The 16,972-nt window shown below is 45.5% G+C and overlaps 2 protein-coding genes across 3 annotated transcripts in view; both read left to right on the top strand.

The window, feature by feature from the left end:
- rpl23 (ribosomal protein L23) overlaps positions 1-16,972 on the top strand; it is a 279,577-nt gene that overhangs the window by 164,970 nt on the left and 97,635 nt on the right. The gene's annotated exons all lie outside the window — the stretch shown is intronic.
- The window catches only part of rarab (retinoic acid receptor, alpha b), a 72,448-nt gene that overhangs the window by 54,375 nt on the left and 1,101 nt on the right, over positions 1-16,972 (top strand). For both annotated transcript variants that reach the window (XM_060891881.1, XM_060891882.1), the window contains 6 exons: positions 5,831-5,979; positions 8,714-8,855; positions 14,935-15,095; positions 15,198-15,374; positions 15,704-15,908; positions 16,398-16,556. In XM_060891881.1, coding sequence (XP_060747864.1) covers positions 5,831-5,979; positions 8,714-8,855; positions 14,935-15,095; positions 15,198-15,374; positions 15,704-15,908; positions 16,398-16,556 — 993 coding nt within the window. The remainder of the gene's footprint in view (positions 1-5,830; positions 5,980-8,713; positions 8,856-14,934; positions 15,096-15,197; positions 15,375-15,703; positions 15,909-16,397; positions 16,557-16,972) is intronic.

Below are 16,972 nucleotides of genomic sequence, written 5' to 3'. Positions count from 1 at the left end.
TCTCTCTCTTTTCTCTCTCTTCTCTCTCTCTCTCTCTCTCTCTCTCTCTCTCTCTCTCTCACTGGAGATAACTCCATGATGTTGGTGATGATCTTGGTTCCTGTCCCAGATCTCTCTCTCTGTTGATGCTTTTTCTCCTTGTTCAGTTTTCCCTCGTGTCCAGATGAAGTTGAATGTAGGTCAGTGTGTGTTCAGTGTGAGATTGAGGTCTTTCCTCAGCTGTAAGGAGCAGGTTTGCATTTTTTACCCTTAAACATGTTTCACAAAAACTTAATGATTTTATTCTCAGTCTATTAGTAAAGTGACTTAGTAAAGACACACACACACATCTGTGTCTTCATGTGTGTGTATTTGTGTGTGTGTGCCTTTGTGTGTGTGTGCCTTTGTGTGTGTGTGTATTTGTGTGTGTGTGCCTTCGTGTGTGTGTTTGTGTGTGTGTTGAACCTGTTAGTCGTATTGTACAGTCCGTTCATTGTTTACTGTTAATCTCATTACACACCTGGATGTAATCAGTGTTTCTCTCTCGCTCTCTTCGGCCTGAGCTGCTTTTCCTGGTGCTGTGTTTTTGTTTTGAGGGAGAGATTTAGGGTGGTTTAGTGGAGGTTTGGGGTGGTTTAGGGAGTGGGGTGGTTTAGTTAAGGTGTGGGGTGGCTTTAGGGAGCAGGGGTGGTTTAGTGGAGGTGTGGGGTGGTTTAGTGGAGGTGTGGGGTGGTTTAGTGGAGGTGTGGGGTGGTTTAGTGGAGGTTTGGGGTGGTTTAGGTGGAGGTTTGGGGTGGTTTAGTGGAGGTGTGGGGTGGCTTTAGGGAGCAGGGGTGGTTTAGTGGAGGTTTGGGGTGACTTTAGGGAGTGGGGTGGTTTAGTGGAGGTTTGGGGTGGTTTAGTGTAGGGTTGGGGTGGATTAGTGGAGGTTTGGGGTGGTTTAGTGTAGGTTTGGGGTGGTTTAGTGGAGGTGTGGGGTGGTTTTTGTCCCTGCACATCACCAGATTTCAGACCTGCTAACACATTAGGGGGCACTTGGGGAAATGCTAATTGAGTCCCCACGTGCCGCCGCGCGCTCCTTTGTTTGTTTAAGACTTCCTTTTCAGCAAAGCTCTTATTTTGCAGCCCATAAAAATGCACCTTAATTACAAAATAGCCGGTTGGTGGTTTTGGCCCCTGGTGAGGCGTGTTAGTTTTTCCCGCCGCGTCCGGCCGCAGAAACAAAAACTACAGGCCGCTATTTCTGTGTGCCTGAAAACGCCACTATGGTCTGAGATCAGCTGTTCATCTGGTCCTCTGTTCTCGTCTGCTCAGCGGTTATTTTAAGACGACTGTGTGTGAGGATTTTATAGACTGTCGGATTGGATCGTAGCTCTGAGATGGATTTATTTTGACCTGCAGTCGAGAAAGCGCTCACTCGGTGACACGGGCGCTAAACGGCGGCAAACACCCCTTTGTCCTGTTCCACAGGAGTGTGTTCTGGAGTTGTGTAACACAGGAGTGTGTTCTGGAGTTGTGTAACACAGGAGTGTGTTCTGGAGTTGTGTAACACAGGAGTGTGTTCTGGAGTTGTGTAACACAGGAGTGTGTTCTGGAGTTGTGTAACACAGGAGTGTGTTCTGGAGTTGTGTAACACAGGAGTGTGTTCTGGAGTTGTGTAACACAGGAGTGTGTGCTGGAGTTGTGTTCCTCCCATAAACGTCACCGTACAGATGATCACTTTGTTTAAAGACACGGTAAATGAGTTGCTGCTCTAGGAAACTTATCAGTGTCTTCTGACCAATCAGAATCCATATCGATGAGTACCATCTGGAATGAGGGCGGGGCCGATGTCAGAGCAGTGATGTCACCAGTGAACCTTTTATAATGCGTTAAACACTTAAATCAGATGATTGAGAGCTGTTCACATTTAATAAATAAACTGGAGAAGTTTATCATCTTCACACACACACACACACACACACACACACACACACACGCTCAATTGACCTCATTATTCAGTGGTCAGTCATTTCTGAACACATTCTTGTCTTTGTTCACTGGCCAATCAGACTTGAAGGGCGGGGTTTAGGAGCCTGAGTCACCGAGAGCTGGATGTGATCCAGGCACTGAGTCAAATAAGCAGCTGGTGTGAAGTGACCTACATCACACACACACACACACACACACACACACACACACACACCAGTTTTACTTTCGGTGACTTTCTCCTTCTCTTCTTTCCTTTCACACACACACACACACACACACACCCCTGTCATTTCTTTCCATTCTTTTGCTCTGTTATTCCTCACCTCTCTGCTCTTGTTCTCTTTTTTTCTCTCTCTCTGTTTCCTTCGGCTTCTCTCTTTTTCTCAGTATTTTTACTATTTTTCTCTACATTTTCTTTCTTTTCCTCTCTCGTCTCTTCCTTTTTGCCTTCAGCCCTTATTGTTGTGTCTTCTTTTTATCTGTCCACTGTGTCTCTCACCCCATCTCTGTTTTTATCTTCCACTGGATGACTTTTTTCCCTTTTTGTCTTTCTCGCGCTCTCACTGTTTCTTTCTCTGTCTCTCTCTCTCTCTCTCTCTCTCTCTCTCTCTCTCTCTCTCTCTCTCTCTCTCTCAGTAATGATGTTTGCAGTCTTTCAGCTTCTCCTCACTTAGTTGAATAACAAACGTGCTCTGCTTTGAAGTGTGTGTGTGTGTGTGTGTGTGTGTGTGTACCAGGCTCTGCTCTCTCCCCGGAGAATGTTGCCAGGTATGCGGGCGTTTTCCTTTCATGCGCTGCCCTATTTTTCTCTCACACAGTCTCTCCATCTCACTCACATGTCTGTGCTATCGCTTTTTCATTAACACACACACACACACACACACACACACACACAGATACGCACACATACACACACACATACACACACGCACACAGTCTCTCTCTCTCTACCTGAGGTCAGGTGTGCTAGCACAGCTGTGTCTCTCCCCCGCTTTCTGTCACACAGGAACTCTAGAAGCTCGAGTCTCTGACAATTTCCTTCTGAAGAGCTGAAAGAGCTGATTTTATTATCTGTTTTTTTCTCTGAAAAGATTCAACTTCACTGAGAAATTCCTGTGTGTGTGTGGTTGAGTGTGTGTGTGTGGGTGTGTGTGTGTGGTTGAGTGTGTGTGTGGTGGTTGATTGGGGCTGTGTGTGTGGTTGGTTGTGTGTGTGTGGTTGGTTGTGTGTGTGTGGTTGGGTGTGTGTGTGTGTGTGGTTGGGTGTGTGTGTGTGTGGTTGGGTGTGTGTGTGGGTGGGTGTGTGTGTCTGTGTGTGGTTGGGTGTGTGTGTGTGGTTGGGTGTGTGTAGTGGTTGGGTGGTTGGATGTGTGTGTGTATGTGTGTGTGTTGTGTACACTGTGTTGATGGTTTATGGTGAGGTTTGTTGTGTGTGTGAGTGTAGATTTTTTTATTTCCTCTACCTTCATTATTATTATGATTATTAATAAACAAACAAACAAACAAACAAACAAGCTGTGGTTCCCAGTGGGGGGTCACGGTGGCTTAGTGGTTAGCACGTTCACCTCACACCTCCAGGGTTGGGGTTCGATTCCCGTCTCCACCTTGTGTGTGTGGAGTTTGCATGTTCTCCTCGGGGGTTTCCTCCGGGTACTCCGGTTTCCTCCCCTGGTCCAAAGACATGCATGGTAGGTTGATTGGCATCTCTGGAAAATTTTCTGTAGTGTGTGAGTGTGTGAGTGAATGAGAGAGTGTGTGTGTGTGTGTGTGTGTGCCCTGCGATGGGTTGGCACTCCATCCAGGGTGTATCCTGCCTTGATGCCCGATGACACCTGAGATAGGCACAGGCTCCCCGTGACCCGAGGTAGTTTTGATAAGCGGTAGAAGATGAATGAGTGATTCCCAGTTAAAGCACATTGAGATGTAAGTGCTCACTGAGTCCAGGTCATGTGATTGTCCTTCAGCTCTCGGCCACTTAAAGTGAACCCGACTAATCACGGCCTCGCCTCAGCGGTAAAGATGCATGGAGATGTACAGTTGAGGCCAAAATTATTAGCCCCCTTATGAAATTAGACAAAACTCTTGATTTCTCCATGGAAATGACCATTAACAACAAGTGTTTTATAGTGTGTTTGTTTCCAAAATAACAAAGACAAAATCTCCACTAAGTTTGATTAGGATATTTAATTGAAATAGTGAGTTGAAACAAGAAAGGGCAAAAATGAAACGTCCAAAATTATTAGCCCCCGGTCATTAATAGTCAATAGTGAACCCTTTCTGAGCCACAACTGACAACAACCTCTTAGAGTAGTTCTTTACTAGGTTGGCACAGGTTTCCTGAGGGATTTTAGCCCATTCTTCCATTGCAAATTGCTCCAGCTGGTCCAAATTACGTGGTTTCCGAGCATGGACATTCACTTTGAGCACTCGCCACAGATTCTCAATAGGATTGTGGTCTGGGCTCTGTGCGGGCCACTCCAGGACCTTTGTTTTGGTATCCTTCAGGAACTGTTGGACCAATTTCGATGTATGCTTTGGGTCATTGTCTTGTTGGAAGACCCAGCGACGACCTAAGGCTAGACTACGAGCAGATTTCTGCATATTATCCCTCAAAATGTCAACATAATTTTCTTTTTTCATGATGCCATGCACCCGAACAAGGCTCCCTGTGCCTGAAGCTGCAAAACAGCCCCACAGCATGATGCTCCCACCACCATGTTTAACTGTGGGAACTGTGTTCTTAGGGTTGAAGGCCTCACCCTTTCTTCGCCAAACATAAGCAACATCCATGTGCCCAAACAGTTCCAGTTTAGTCTCATCAGACCAAAGCACAGACTCCCAAAACTCATCTTTACCTTTCAAATGTTCACGGGCAAACCTCAGTCTAGCTGTGATGTTTGAGTAAAGGGGTTCTTCTGGGACGATGGCCCTGAAGCCCACCACGATGAAGAGCCCTCACAACTGTGTTCCTTGAAACATCAACTCCAGAAGAGGCCAGGTCAGCAACAATTATCTTGGCAGATGTCTGGGGCATCTTGCTGATATCTCTGACTATTTTCCTCTCCAGGGTTCTTGAAATCTTGCGCTTACGACCACGCCCAGGTTTGTTTCTTACAGAATTTGTCTCCTTGTACTTGGCAATGATGCAACGTACGGCGGTTCTAGACACTGTGAAAAGCTTGGAAATGGCAGTATAGCCTTCCCCCTTATCATGAGCCTCCACTATCTTCTTTCTGAGCTCAAGACTGATTTCCTTTGTCTTTGGCATGGTGAGTAAAAGTAGTCTCTCCCAATAATGTGTTCAAGTGCCCTGTTCCTTGGAGTCCTTTAATGCTGATTGAATGCCCAGGTGTTGTTAGGAAGCCAATTGACTGCACAGGTGTGGTTTGAAAGCTGATTGATTAATTAGGTGTGTTTTGAAAGCTGATTGATTAATTGGGTGTGTTTTGAAAGCAAATATTCACAAGGGGCTAATATTTTTTGACCACCCCATTTTCACTATATTTGATTATAAAGCAAGCCTAAAAATGTATTTTATATTCCAAAATGTACCAAAAGCTACTAAATAGCACTGGCGAATGTTTGATTATATCAAGTTTTATCAATGCTGCAAACATTGGAAAGATCTTTAGGAAAATGTTCCAAAATTCCTGGGGGGCTAATAATTTTGGCCTCAACTGTATATAATGAGCAGGAAGTGGACATGAGCGAGACGTTGTTGGAGATAAAAGAGATTCACGTGAGGAAGTGCAGCTTTAGCTGTGAGGATCAGGAGCTCGTTGTTTTGGTGTGTCTTATGTGGCTGTGCTTTATTCATCCATGGCTAACTCTCTCTCTCTCTCTCTCTCTCTCTCTCTCTCTCTCTCTCTCTCTCTCTGTAGCGGTGGACACTCAGAGCTCCAGTTCGGAGGACATCGTCCCAAGTCCTCCGTCTCCTCCTCCTCCTCCTCGTGTGTATAAACCCTGCTTCGTCTGTCAGGACAAATCATCAGGATATCATTATGGAGTTAGCGCCTGTGAGGGCTGTAAGGTATGGAGTCGCTCAGCTCACCGACACCACCTTTAATTCTAACACACAGTGAAGGGTGGAGTCGGGACTTGTGTAAAAAACACACAGTATTAATAAACGGATTCCAGTGGATGAGTCTCAGTGTTTCTGACCTCCATCCTGAAGGAGTCTCAAATCGTGGGCATGTGGTAGCTCAGTGGTTAAGATGTTGGACAACCGGTCAGAAGGTTGTGAGGTTAAATCCCAGGTCTATCAAGCTGCCACTGCTGGGCCCCTGAACAAGGCTCTTAACAGTCAGTTGTATAAAATGAGATAAATTTAAGTCACTCTGGATGAAGGAGTCTGCTGAACGTCATAGATGTTAATGTCAGTGTAATCCACATCATCTCATCCTCACGTCTTCATCACACAATCACATCCTCACAAAACCGAGACAGCGGGTGGGGTCAGCGGGTGGGGTCAGGAGTCAGAGCTTCACTGTTTGTTACTGAAACCGGTTGCTGATGTGTGTCCAGGCTCTGTGTAATACATCCTCTATTCTAATAACTACACACACAGCCAAGTTTAATCCCTCCATTCTGTCCAGTCACAGGAAAAACACACACACACACACACACACACACACACACACAAACACACACACACACACAGTCCCAGTGTGGTTAGAGCTTAATGCTCACAGAGGGATTATACAGACACTAAAGAGCTGGAACTGCCTGAGGATGAAATTAAACACAACCACAGAAAAACTCAACTCTCATCTAACCTCCTCTCTTCTCTCCTTTCCTTTCTTTGCTCTCCTCTCTTTTCTCTCCTCTTTTCTCTTTTCTCTCCTCTTTTCTCTCCACTTCTCTCTCCTCCTCTCCTTTCCTCTGTCATTTCTCAGCCTCTCTCTCACATACACTGTATGACTAATCCCAGTACAGTGTCTACTTGTATTTGACTTCCTCAATTAAATGTTTGTGTGTGTGTTCCGAGAGTGTGTGTTTCTGTGTGTGTCTGCGTGTCTTTGTGTGTCTGTCCGTGTGTGTGTGTCTGTCCGTGTGTGTGTCTGTCCGTGTGTGTGTCTGTCCGTGTGTGTGTCTGTCCGTGTGTGTGTGTGTTTCTGTGTGTGTGTTTGTTTCTGTGTGTGTGTTTGTTTCTGTGTGTGTGTTTGTTTCTGTGTGTGTGTTTGTTTGTGTGTGTGTCTGTCTGTGTGTGTGTCTGTCTGTGTGTGTGTCTGTCTGTGTGTGTGTCAGTCTGTGTGTGTCAGTCTGTGTGTGTCAGTCTGTGTGTGTCTGTCTGTGTGTGTCTGTCCGTGTGTCTGTCCGTGTCTCTGCCTGTGTGTGTGTGTGTGTTAAAACTCTGGAGCTATCACCTGATCAGCTGCCAGTCCTGTGTTCACACTTGGGGATGATTTCTGGGTCTTTTCTTTGATGTCCTGGTGTGAGTTTTGTCACAGGTTTATCAGTGCGTCAGGTTCCTGTGAAGTCACAGCAGTAGAGCAGGAATGAAGGAGTTTTATTTGTCTCTCATTCCTGTAAAGAGAAAAGTCCACACACTCCTTTTATTTATCTTTTATCCAGGGGAGATCTCTCCTCTTCTGTCCTGTAGTGGTTTAACTGTGAGAGTTTGATCACGGAGAACACACACATCACACACACACACATCACACACACACATCACACACACACATCACATACACACATCATACACACACACCACACACACATCACACAGACAGACTCACACACACATCACAGACACACACACACATCACACACGCATCACACAGACACACACATCACACAGATACACACACACCACACACACACACATCATATACACACATCATACACACACACACATCACACACACATCACACACACATCACACCCCCCCCACACACACACACAAACACACACACACATCACACAGAAACACACAGACAGACATACACACAATCACACAGACACACACACAATCACACAGACACACACACGCACACATCACACAGACACACACCACACACACATCACACAGACAGACTCACACACACATCACAGACACACACCACACACACATCACACACACATCACACAGACACACACAACACACAGACACACACACACCACACACACACACATCACACAGACACACACATCACACAGACACACACCCACATCACACATGGACTAATCCCATCCCAACACGGCTCCACAGCATCAAAGTGAAAGTTGTGTAGCAGAAGAGTTTGTTTACACATTTGAATAAATTCCTTTGTGAATTCATTTATGTAAAATCTCTGCAGTGTGGAGCAGCTGCTGCTGTCCTGAAACTCATTACTCAAAGATTCAGACTTTCACTCGACTCTCATTACCCCATCATTAAATATCATTTCAGACAGAAATATCTAAACACCAGGGGACTTTATTCTGTCTCCTTCCCAAAACAACACAATGTTGTTCAACATTATTTACTCAGAAAGCCGGTTCAATAAAACACAAATAAAAAGGAGTCCAAGTAATGAAGAAAGTTTACACTAGTAAGTTGGTAAAAGTCATGAATTGAGAAGATCTGAGTGAGTCAGTGTGAGTCATAAAGGTCAATCAGGAAAGAAAGAAAAGTCTGGATTTGATCCGTTAAAAACTTTATTTGCTTAAATTTTGGCTAATTTTTGAAGAATTTTCAATTTAAAGCACTTAATTAACAGGCTTCACTGTATACCACTGTAGATCTAGACACTAAGTGTGTGTGTGTGTGTGTGTGTGTGTAGGGTTTTTTCCGCAGGAGCATCCAGAAGAACATGGTGTACACGTGCCACAGAGAGAAGAGCTGCATCATCAACAAGGTCACACGCAACCGCTGTCAGTACTGTCGCCTACAGAAGTGCCTGGAAGTGGGCATGTCCAAAGAGTGTAAGTGTGTGTGTGTGCGTACATGTGTGTGTGCGTGCGAGTATGTCAGAGAGAGTGTGTGCGAGTATGTCAGAGAGTGTGTGTGTGTGTGTCAGAGAGAGTGTGTGTGTGTGTCAGCGAGAGAGAGTGTGTGTGTGTGTGTGCGGGGCACGGTGGCTTAGTGGTTAGCACGTTCGCCTCACACCTCCAGGGTTGGGGGTTCGATTCCCACCTCCGCCTTGTGTGTGTGGAGTTTGCATGTTCTCCCCGTGCCTCGGGGGTTTCCTCCGGGTACTCCGGTTTCCTCCCCCGGTCCAAAGACATGCATGGTAGGTTGATTGACATCTCTGGAAAATTGTCCGTAGTGTGTGATTGCGTGAGTGAATGAGAGTGTGTGTGTGCCCTGCGATGGGTTGGCACTCCGTCCAGGGTGTATCCTGCCTTGATGCCCGATGACGCCTGAGATAGGCACAGGCTCCCCGTGACCCGAGGTAGTTCGGATAAGTGGTAGAAAATGAGAGAGTGTGTGTGTGTGTGTGTCAGAGAGAGAGAGTGTGTGTGTCAGAGAGAGAGTGTGTGTGTGTCAGATAGTGAGTGTGTGTGTCAGAGAGAGTGTGTGTGTCAGATAGTGTGTGTGTGTCAGATAGTGTGTGTGTGTCAGATAGTGTGTGTGTGTCAGATAGTGTGTGTGTGTCAGAGAGAGTGTGTGCGAGTATGTCAGAGAGAGAGTGTGTGTGTCAGAGAGAGAGTGTGTGTGTCAGAGAGAGAGTGTGTGTGTCAGAGATAGAGTGTGTGTGTGTCAGATAGTGTGTGTGTGTGTCAGATAGAGAGTGTGTGTGTCAGAGAGAGTGTGTGTGTCAGAGAGAGTGTGTGTGTGTGTGTGAGATAGAGAGTATGTGTGTGTCAGATAGTGTGTGTGTGTGTCAGATAGTGTGTGTGTGTGTCAGAGAGAGTGTGTTTGTGAGATAGAGTGTGTGTGTGTCAGATAGTGTGTGTGTGTGTGTGTCAGATAGTGTGTGTGTGTTTGTGTGTGTGTCAGACTGTGTGTGTCAGACTGTGTGTGTCAGACAGTGTGTGTGTCAGACAGTGTGTGTGTCAGCGAGAGAGAGTGTGTGTGAGAGAGAGAGTGTGTGTGAGAGAGAGAGTGTGTGTGAGAGAGAGAGTGTGTGTGAGAGAGAGAGTGTGTGTGAGAGAGAGAGTGTGTGTGAGAGAGAGAGTGTGTGTGAGAGAGAGAGTGTGTGTGTGTCAGATAGTGTGTGTGTGTCAGATAGTGTGTGTGTGTGTGTGTGTCAGATAGTGTGTGTGTCAGAGAGAGTGAGTGTACGTCAGAGTATGTGTGTGTGCCAGAGAGTGTGTGCCAGAGAGTGTGTGCCAGAGAGTGTGTATGCCAGTGTGTGTGGGTCATAGTGTGTGTGTCAGAGTGTGTGTGCCAGAGAGTGTGTGTCTTGCACACAGGTCTGTATGATTCTGACAGTCTCAGTGCTGCCACCTTGTGGATGAAGTTGGAACATGCTTTTGAAGCAACACGTAATTTTGAGGCACATTTGTGTGTGTGTGTGTGTGTGTGTGTGTGTGTGTGTGTGTGTGTGTGTGTGCTCCTTCCATCTCTCCCCTGCCAGCCTGTGTGACCTTTGACCTGTTACCTTTGACACCAGTCTGCCCAGCTGCTCAGAAGCTGCCTTGTTGGCCTTCACACACTGCTGGTTTTAGTTTTATTTTTTAAGTAAATTCATAAACAGCCATGTGTGTGTGAGAGTGTGTGAGAGTGTGTGAGAGTGTGTGAGAGTGTGTGAGAGTGTGTGAGAGTGTGTGAGAGTGTGTGTGAGTGTGTGTGTGTGTGTATATGTGTGTGAGACTTTTAATACATAAGCTGCTAAATGTCAGAAATTAGATCGTAGGCATCAGCGTAGAGCAGGTGTGTCGAGTCGGACTTTATTCTGACTTTATTCTGAGTTCTCATGCTGAGGAAATTTCTGGTGTGTGTGTGTTTGTGTGTGTGTGTGTGCGTGTTTGTGTGTGTGTGTGTGTGTGTGCGTGTGTGTGCGCATAAGTGCTGAAATCTCATGGTGCTGAACATCTACACACGCTCTTCTGTTTAATTATGAACTCAGACATGCAGGATGTCTTTAGATGTGTTTGTCCTCTGAAGCTCCTCGAGCAGCCCGATGTGATTCAAGTGTTGGAGTTTCTGTTTGATATGGAGAAGCCTCTCAGAGTGTGTGTGTGTTTGTGTGTGTGTGTGTGTGGTGAAAAATGACTTTCCCTACACTAATAGTTCTTTAATGGTTCCATTAGATGGGTTTCCACAGCCCACGCTGGCACCTCACTCGCTCGGGAGAGATGAATATGTGCTGAGGAGGAGGAGGAGCTGCAGGCAACATTTACTCTGTTTCAGATGTGTGTGTGTGTGTGTGTGTGTGTGTTGTGGCATTGAATTTACATTTGCAGCTTTAATTAGAATGAAAAACGAGTGAATTAGTCAAAACGTGCAGCGGCGCATGAAGGAAACGAGGATCGGGTCCGAGGACGAAGGTGACAGGAACCGAGCGGTTCGACCAAGACAGGGTTGATACGAGGCTAAAGTAACGCCACTGAAAAAACACTGTCGCTTCTTCATCAGAGCGTCGACTCTGTGAGGGGGCGTGGCCTGAAGTTTGAAGGCGGAGTTAAGAAACGACGAGGTTCTGTTTCTGCAGCTCTACACTGATAGCTGTAAGCGTTGGTCTGGTTTTCAGACACTTGTGTGTAGAGATCATAATTCAGGACTCTCACTAGGAGACTCTCCATATTTACCCCAGCAGTCAGTCTGTGTTTAGGTTTGTTCAGGAGCTTGAATCAGAAGATAACATCTGAAGCCCTGGAGATGGACCTCAGTGAATTATTGTTATTGTTGTTGGTTTACTGCAGCTCTTTAACGGCATCCTGCTGACACAAACATCCACAAACCGCACGAGTGGATCGGCGAAGAAGCACAAGGACGAGTGTTTACACCGGCTGGAGGAGGAACCTGGGGAGGAACCGGGGAGGAACTGGGGGAGGAACCTGACACGCTTCATCACTGAGGCAGAGAGAAAAGAGAGGGAGGGCGATGAGGAGAGGAAGAGAAGAGAGTATGAGAGATTGGGCGAGAAGGAGAGAAGAGAGTGAGAAAAGAAGGAGAGTAAGAGAAAAGAGAGTGGGAAAAGAAGCAGAGGAACAAGAAAGAGAGAAAGAGGGAGGAGAAAGTGTGAGGGAGAAAAAGAGAGAGATAGGAGTGGAAAGAGATAGTGTGGGAGATTAGAGCGAGGAAGAGAGGGAGAGAAGAGAGTGGGGATTGTGGAGAAGGATGGAGAAAGAATATGTGAGAGAAGAGAATGAGAAGAAAGAGAGAGAAACAGAGAAAGAGAGCTGATGATGGAGAGAGTTTAACAGACTCACAGTTCTGAATGTGATTTTCAGATTAAAACTGAGCTGATTTTAATGTTGTATTTAATATAATTCTTTTATTTTGTCATAAACTTTACAGCACATTTTCTCTTCACACCTCAGAGCGTCAGGAGGGCGGAGCTTCTCACCACAGCGTTGTTATTCTCGGCTCTGATTGGTCAGAAGGTGTCGATTAGTTTCCTGTAATCGCAGCTCTGACAGTAGCGCAGCTGAACGCCGCGACTCCATATTAATGTGTTTCTATAGTAACCGCTCGCACGTGACGATCAGGTTGAGGTTCGGTTTTAAACCTTTACAGACGGAGGCTTCGGCGTCTGAACTCACCGACCGAATCCTTCAGAAAGAGGAGTTTCTGTTATGTGGCGTCTCGGTCACATGACCAGCTGCGTGTCGTTCCATTATTTATTAGTTTGACCAGAGAGAGAAGAGAGAGCTGGTGGAACACAAGTGAGAACAGGAACTGACTGTTTCAGGGACGTCCCACAGGGTTAAATAATAAACAACAAAAAGCTAAAATGGGAGAAAAGAATAAATACTAGAATATTTCAAGAAATAGTAGCACTAAAGAATGTGTGTGATGTATAGAGGCTGTTCGTTTTCTATGACTTAAAGACGGTGTTATTATTCGTCTCAAATCATTTATTATTTCATTCTATAAAAGAATTTGGGGGTTTTGGAAAACCAGCAGGTCCAATCTGGCAACCCGAAATCATTTCAGCTTTGATTCTTGGCTGAAATGTTTTTCCTGCACCGCTAACAATAAGGACTTAAAAGGTTTAGGAAGATTATATGGATCTTTTAAACCACTGCTCTGAGAGGGGGGGGGGGGAGAGAGAGAGAGAGAGAGAGAGAGAGAGACGGAGGGGGGGAGACGGAGAGAGGAAGGGAGAGAGAGGGAGAGAGAGAGAGAGCAAGAGAGGGGGAGAGAGAGACAGAGAGAGGAGAGAGGGAGGGAGAGAAAGAGGGGAAGAGAGGGAGAGAGAAGGGGGGGAGGTGGAGCAGGAATGTAAGAGAAAGAAATGAAATAAATAAAGAGAGAACAGGAGAAAATGTTTGCATGAAAACATCAACTAACCAAAATGAAGGTGCATTTTAACAGTAGAACAAGGAGCCTGTGTGTGGGGCAGAAAGGAGGAGCAGAAAGTATGTAAACAGAGCAAATAAATAAAAATGACAGGATCAGATAGAACTAAGAAGAAAATACTAAGGGTGCTGTTTGTGTGTTTGTGTGTGTGTGTGTGTGTGTGTGTGTGTGTGTGTGTGTGTGTTATGCTGTGGGTATCAGGTACATACAGATGGTGTGAGAGAGAAAGAGAGAGAGACCGACAGACAGACAGAGCGAGAGAGGCCGAGAAAAAGAGAGAGGGAGAGAGAGAGACAGACAGAGAGAGAGTGTGAGAGAGAGAGTGTGTGAGAGAGAGAGAGTGAGAGAGAGAGACAGACAGACAGACAGAGCGAGAGAGGCAGAGAAAAAGAGAGAGGGAGAGAGAGAGAGAGAGAGTGTGAGAGAGAGAGACTCAACTATCATCAAAACTCAGTGACCTGAGTATGTGAAGAATTGTTTGTTTTTGTCTGTAAAGTTGTGTCAGTTGTGAGTTTATGAAGTTTATTCATGGACCCTGAGCTGGATCGATCTCTCTCTCTCACACACACACACACACACACACACACACACACACACACACACACACACACACACACACACACTGTGTGTGAGAGTGCAGGAGAGAATGAGCTTCAGCACTGCTGTGTGATGTTACTGGGTTCGATTAGTGCAGCACTCAGACATCGTTCATCACTGATATTAACAGCTTCATCTGCTAGTGCTGTGTGTGTGTGTGTGTGTGTGTGTGTGCGTGTGTGTGTGTGTGCATGTGTGTAGGGCGGTTGTACTGTAACAAAGAAACTCTGCAGCCGTATATGATGCATGGTGTGTGTGTGTTTTCTGCAGACATCCCTTCCATCTTTTCACAGCTTCTGCTTTTACACTGTTGTCGTTTAATTCCAGATTTTTCCGTCTATCATGAATGTGTGTATTCTGTGTGTAACATTTCCTACATTCCTCACTTCTCTCTCTGTCTTTTCTTCTCTCTTTGTTGATATGTTTTCTTTTCTCTTCAGCTTTAAAATAGTTCTTTCATCATCCTTACATCATCCCCACACCGACTTAACAGACTCACAGTGAACTGCAGCAACAGCAGCAGCAGCATAAATGCAGTTGTGGCGACATCTAGTGTCGAAAGAGAGAATGACATTTTAACGGCACTTTTTATCGTGTCACTCCCTTCTTTTAAACTCCTCCTTGTAAAGACAGACACATCTGTGACGACTTTCTATGAGCCCTAAATTCATGTTCACACCTAAATGAATGACGTATTTGGCCCAATGTGTGTTGTGACGACCCAAAAAACACACAATCTGCTATCATTTTCAGTATCGTGCTCGTTGGAATATTTATTTCTGTGTGATCTACATGAATACCCAGAGATGAGGGAGTTCAGTCCTTCAGACTTCAGTACAATTTCCAGAGTAGATGGATGATGTTGAGGAATGAATGTTGTTGCTGTTTGCTCTTTTCTTTCCTCTCTGACTGAAGATCGTATTTACATTAATAGTTTTATGAAGATCTCCATGTATCTGAATTGTCTGCTCAATCTGTCTTCCTCCGTCACAGCGGTTCGAAACGACCGGAACAAGAAGAAGAAGGAGGAGAAGAAGCCGGAGTGCACAGAGAGCTACATCATGGATTCGGAGACGGAGCGGATGATCGAGCGAGTGAGAAAAGCTCACCAGGAGACGTTTCCGTCGCTGTGTCAACTGGGAAAATACACCACGGTAAGTGAGACGCACCAGCAGAGGGCGCTCGTCCTGTCACGTCTCGCCGCTCTGTGCCGTGACGGAGCTCAGCGTGATGCGGTCTCTCCTCTCGTCCTGTAGAATAACAGCGCGGATCACAGAGTTTCTCTGGACGTCGACCTGTGGGATAAATTCAGCGAACTTTCCACCAAGTGCATCATCAAAACAGTGGAGTTTGCCAAACAGCTGCCCGGCTTCACCACGCTGACCATCGCAGATCAGATCACACTGCTCAAAGCAGCCTGCCTCGACATCCTGGTGAGACACACACACACACACATCAACACTAATAATACACAATAATAACCATGTTACATTATTCTCCTTTATTAACCATTTTCAGCGATAAACATAAAAAAAAAACAATATCTCAAAGTCAATAAGACAATAAAAGGTCCTGAAGATGTCAAACAAACAAACAAACAAACAAAAAAGTAAATAACTCAGTGTGACAAAAAATGAAAGCAAACTTTTGACACCAAACACACATTTTATGGAAGGAGTCTCCAGTGTCTAGTGTTAGAAGGATAAAAATGTCGTGTTAATAAAAATTGTCATGCCGTTCGTCTCGTCCTCTCGTGCCTCAGATTTTGCGGATCTGCACACGCTACACTCCCGATCAGGACACCATGACGTTCTCAGACGGACTGACGCTGAACCGGACGCAGATGCACAACGCCGGGTTCGGGCCTCTCACCGACCTTGTGTTCGCCTTTGCCGATCAGCTGCTGCCGCTGGAGATGGACGATGCGGAGACGGGGCTGCTCAGCGCCATCTGCCTGCTGTGTGGAGGTACTGCAGCGCTTCACTCCAGGACACCAGGCTGAATGTCTGACTAACATCTGTGAGCTAGAAGCAGAGTGACGTTTTAGCAAGATCAAAGTTTTTACACTCTGGTTTACAGACAGATTCCAGCTGAATGAGTTTGACTCTACTGCATGTTTGAAGCTAAAATTATTCAAATATTTGCAAAGATGAGGTTTTGAGTCATATAATGCTTTCAGAAAATTAAACTTTCTGACCAATCAGAATGCTGCATACATGTGGATGTGTGTGTGTGTGTGTGTGTGTGTGTGAGCGTGAGCATTATTGCACTTCCTGTACCATTGTCCTGAAGTCAGTGATTTTTTTTTTTAAAGGGTTTTTGGTTCTAATGAGTTATCCACGGTGCGTCATACTGTAAACCTCTACCTGAAGAAAGTGCTGAATTTTTCCTCTCGTGAAGGTGAAGTGAATAAAGAACTTTATCTGATTTCACGAGTCTTTTCTCTGTCCGTACAGATCGTCAGGACCTGGAGGAGTCGGACAAGGTGGACATCCTGCAGGAGCCGCTGCTGGAAGCGTTGAAGATCTACGTGAGGAAGAGGAGGCCTCATAAACCACACATGTTCCCCAAAATGCTGATGAAGATCACAGACCTCAGGAGCATCAGCGCTAAAGGTGAGAAACAAGATCTAAACAGGACCGAACGAAACTGATGGCAAATAGAGGAAAATAAAAAAAAGCAAGACATTTTACTGCAAAAAGTCAGTTTATATTTTTATTACAGGAATAAATTTGTCGATTTTACGCAATATCTAATTACAAGGCTGAAATTCTGGCTTATTGACCGTCAGAGCTGCTGCAGCAGAACATTATTTAACACCATCTAACCAACCGGAGTAAAAAAAAAAATAGTAATAAAAAAATGACGTGGATCTTTTTTCCCAGTATGAAGTGGAACAGTACAAATAGAGATGTGTATATAGTTATGTGCCTGCTGGAGGGGGCGTGGCCATGCAAATTATTGACCACGTCAGTGCTTCCTGGATTGTCTTTATATGAAGATATATGATCAGAATGTGCTACCAGCGGAG

This window comes from Tachysurus vachellii, chromosome 18 (assembly GCF_030014155.1).
Source record: "Tachysurus vachellii isolate PV-2020 chromosome 18, HZAU_Pvac_v1, whole genome shotgun sequence".
NCBI lineage: Eukaryota > Metazoa > Chordata > Actinopteri > Siluriformes > Bagridae > Tachysurus > Tachysurus vachellii.
This window is presented reverse-complemented; position numbering and strand designations above follow the sequence as displayed.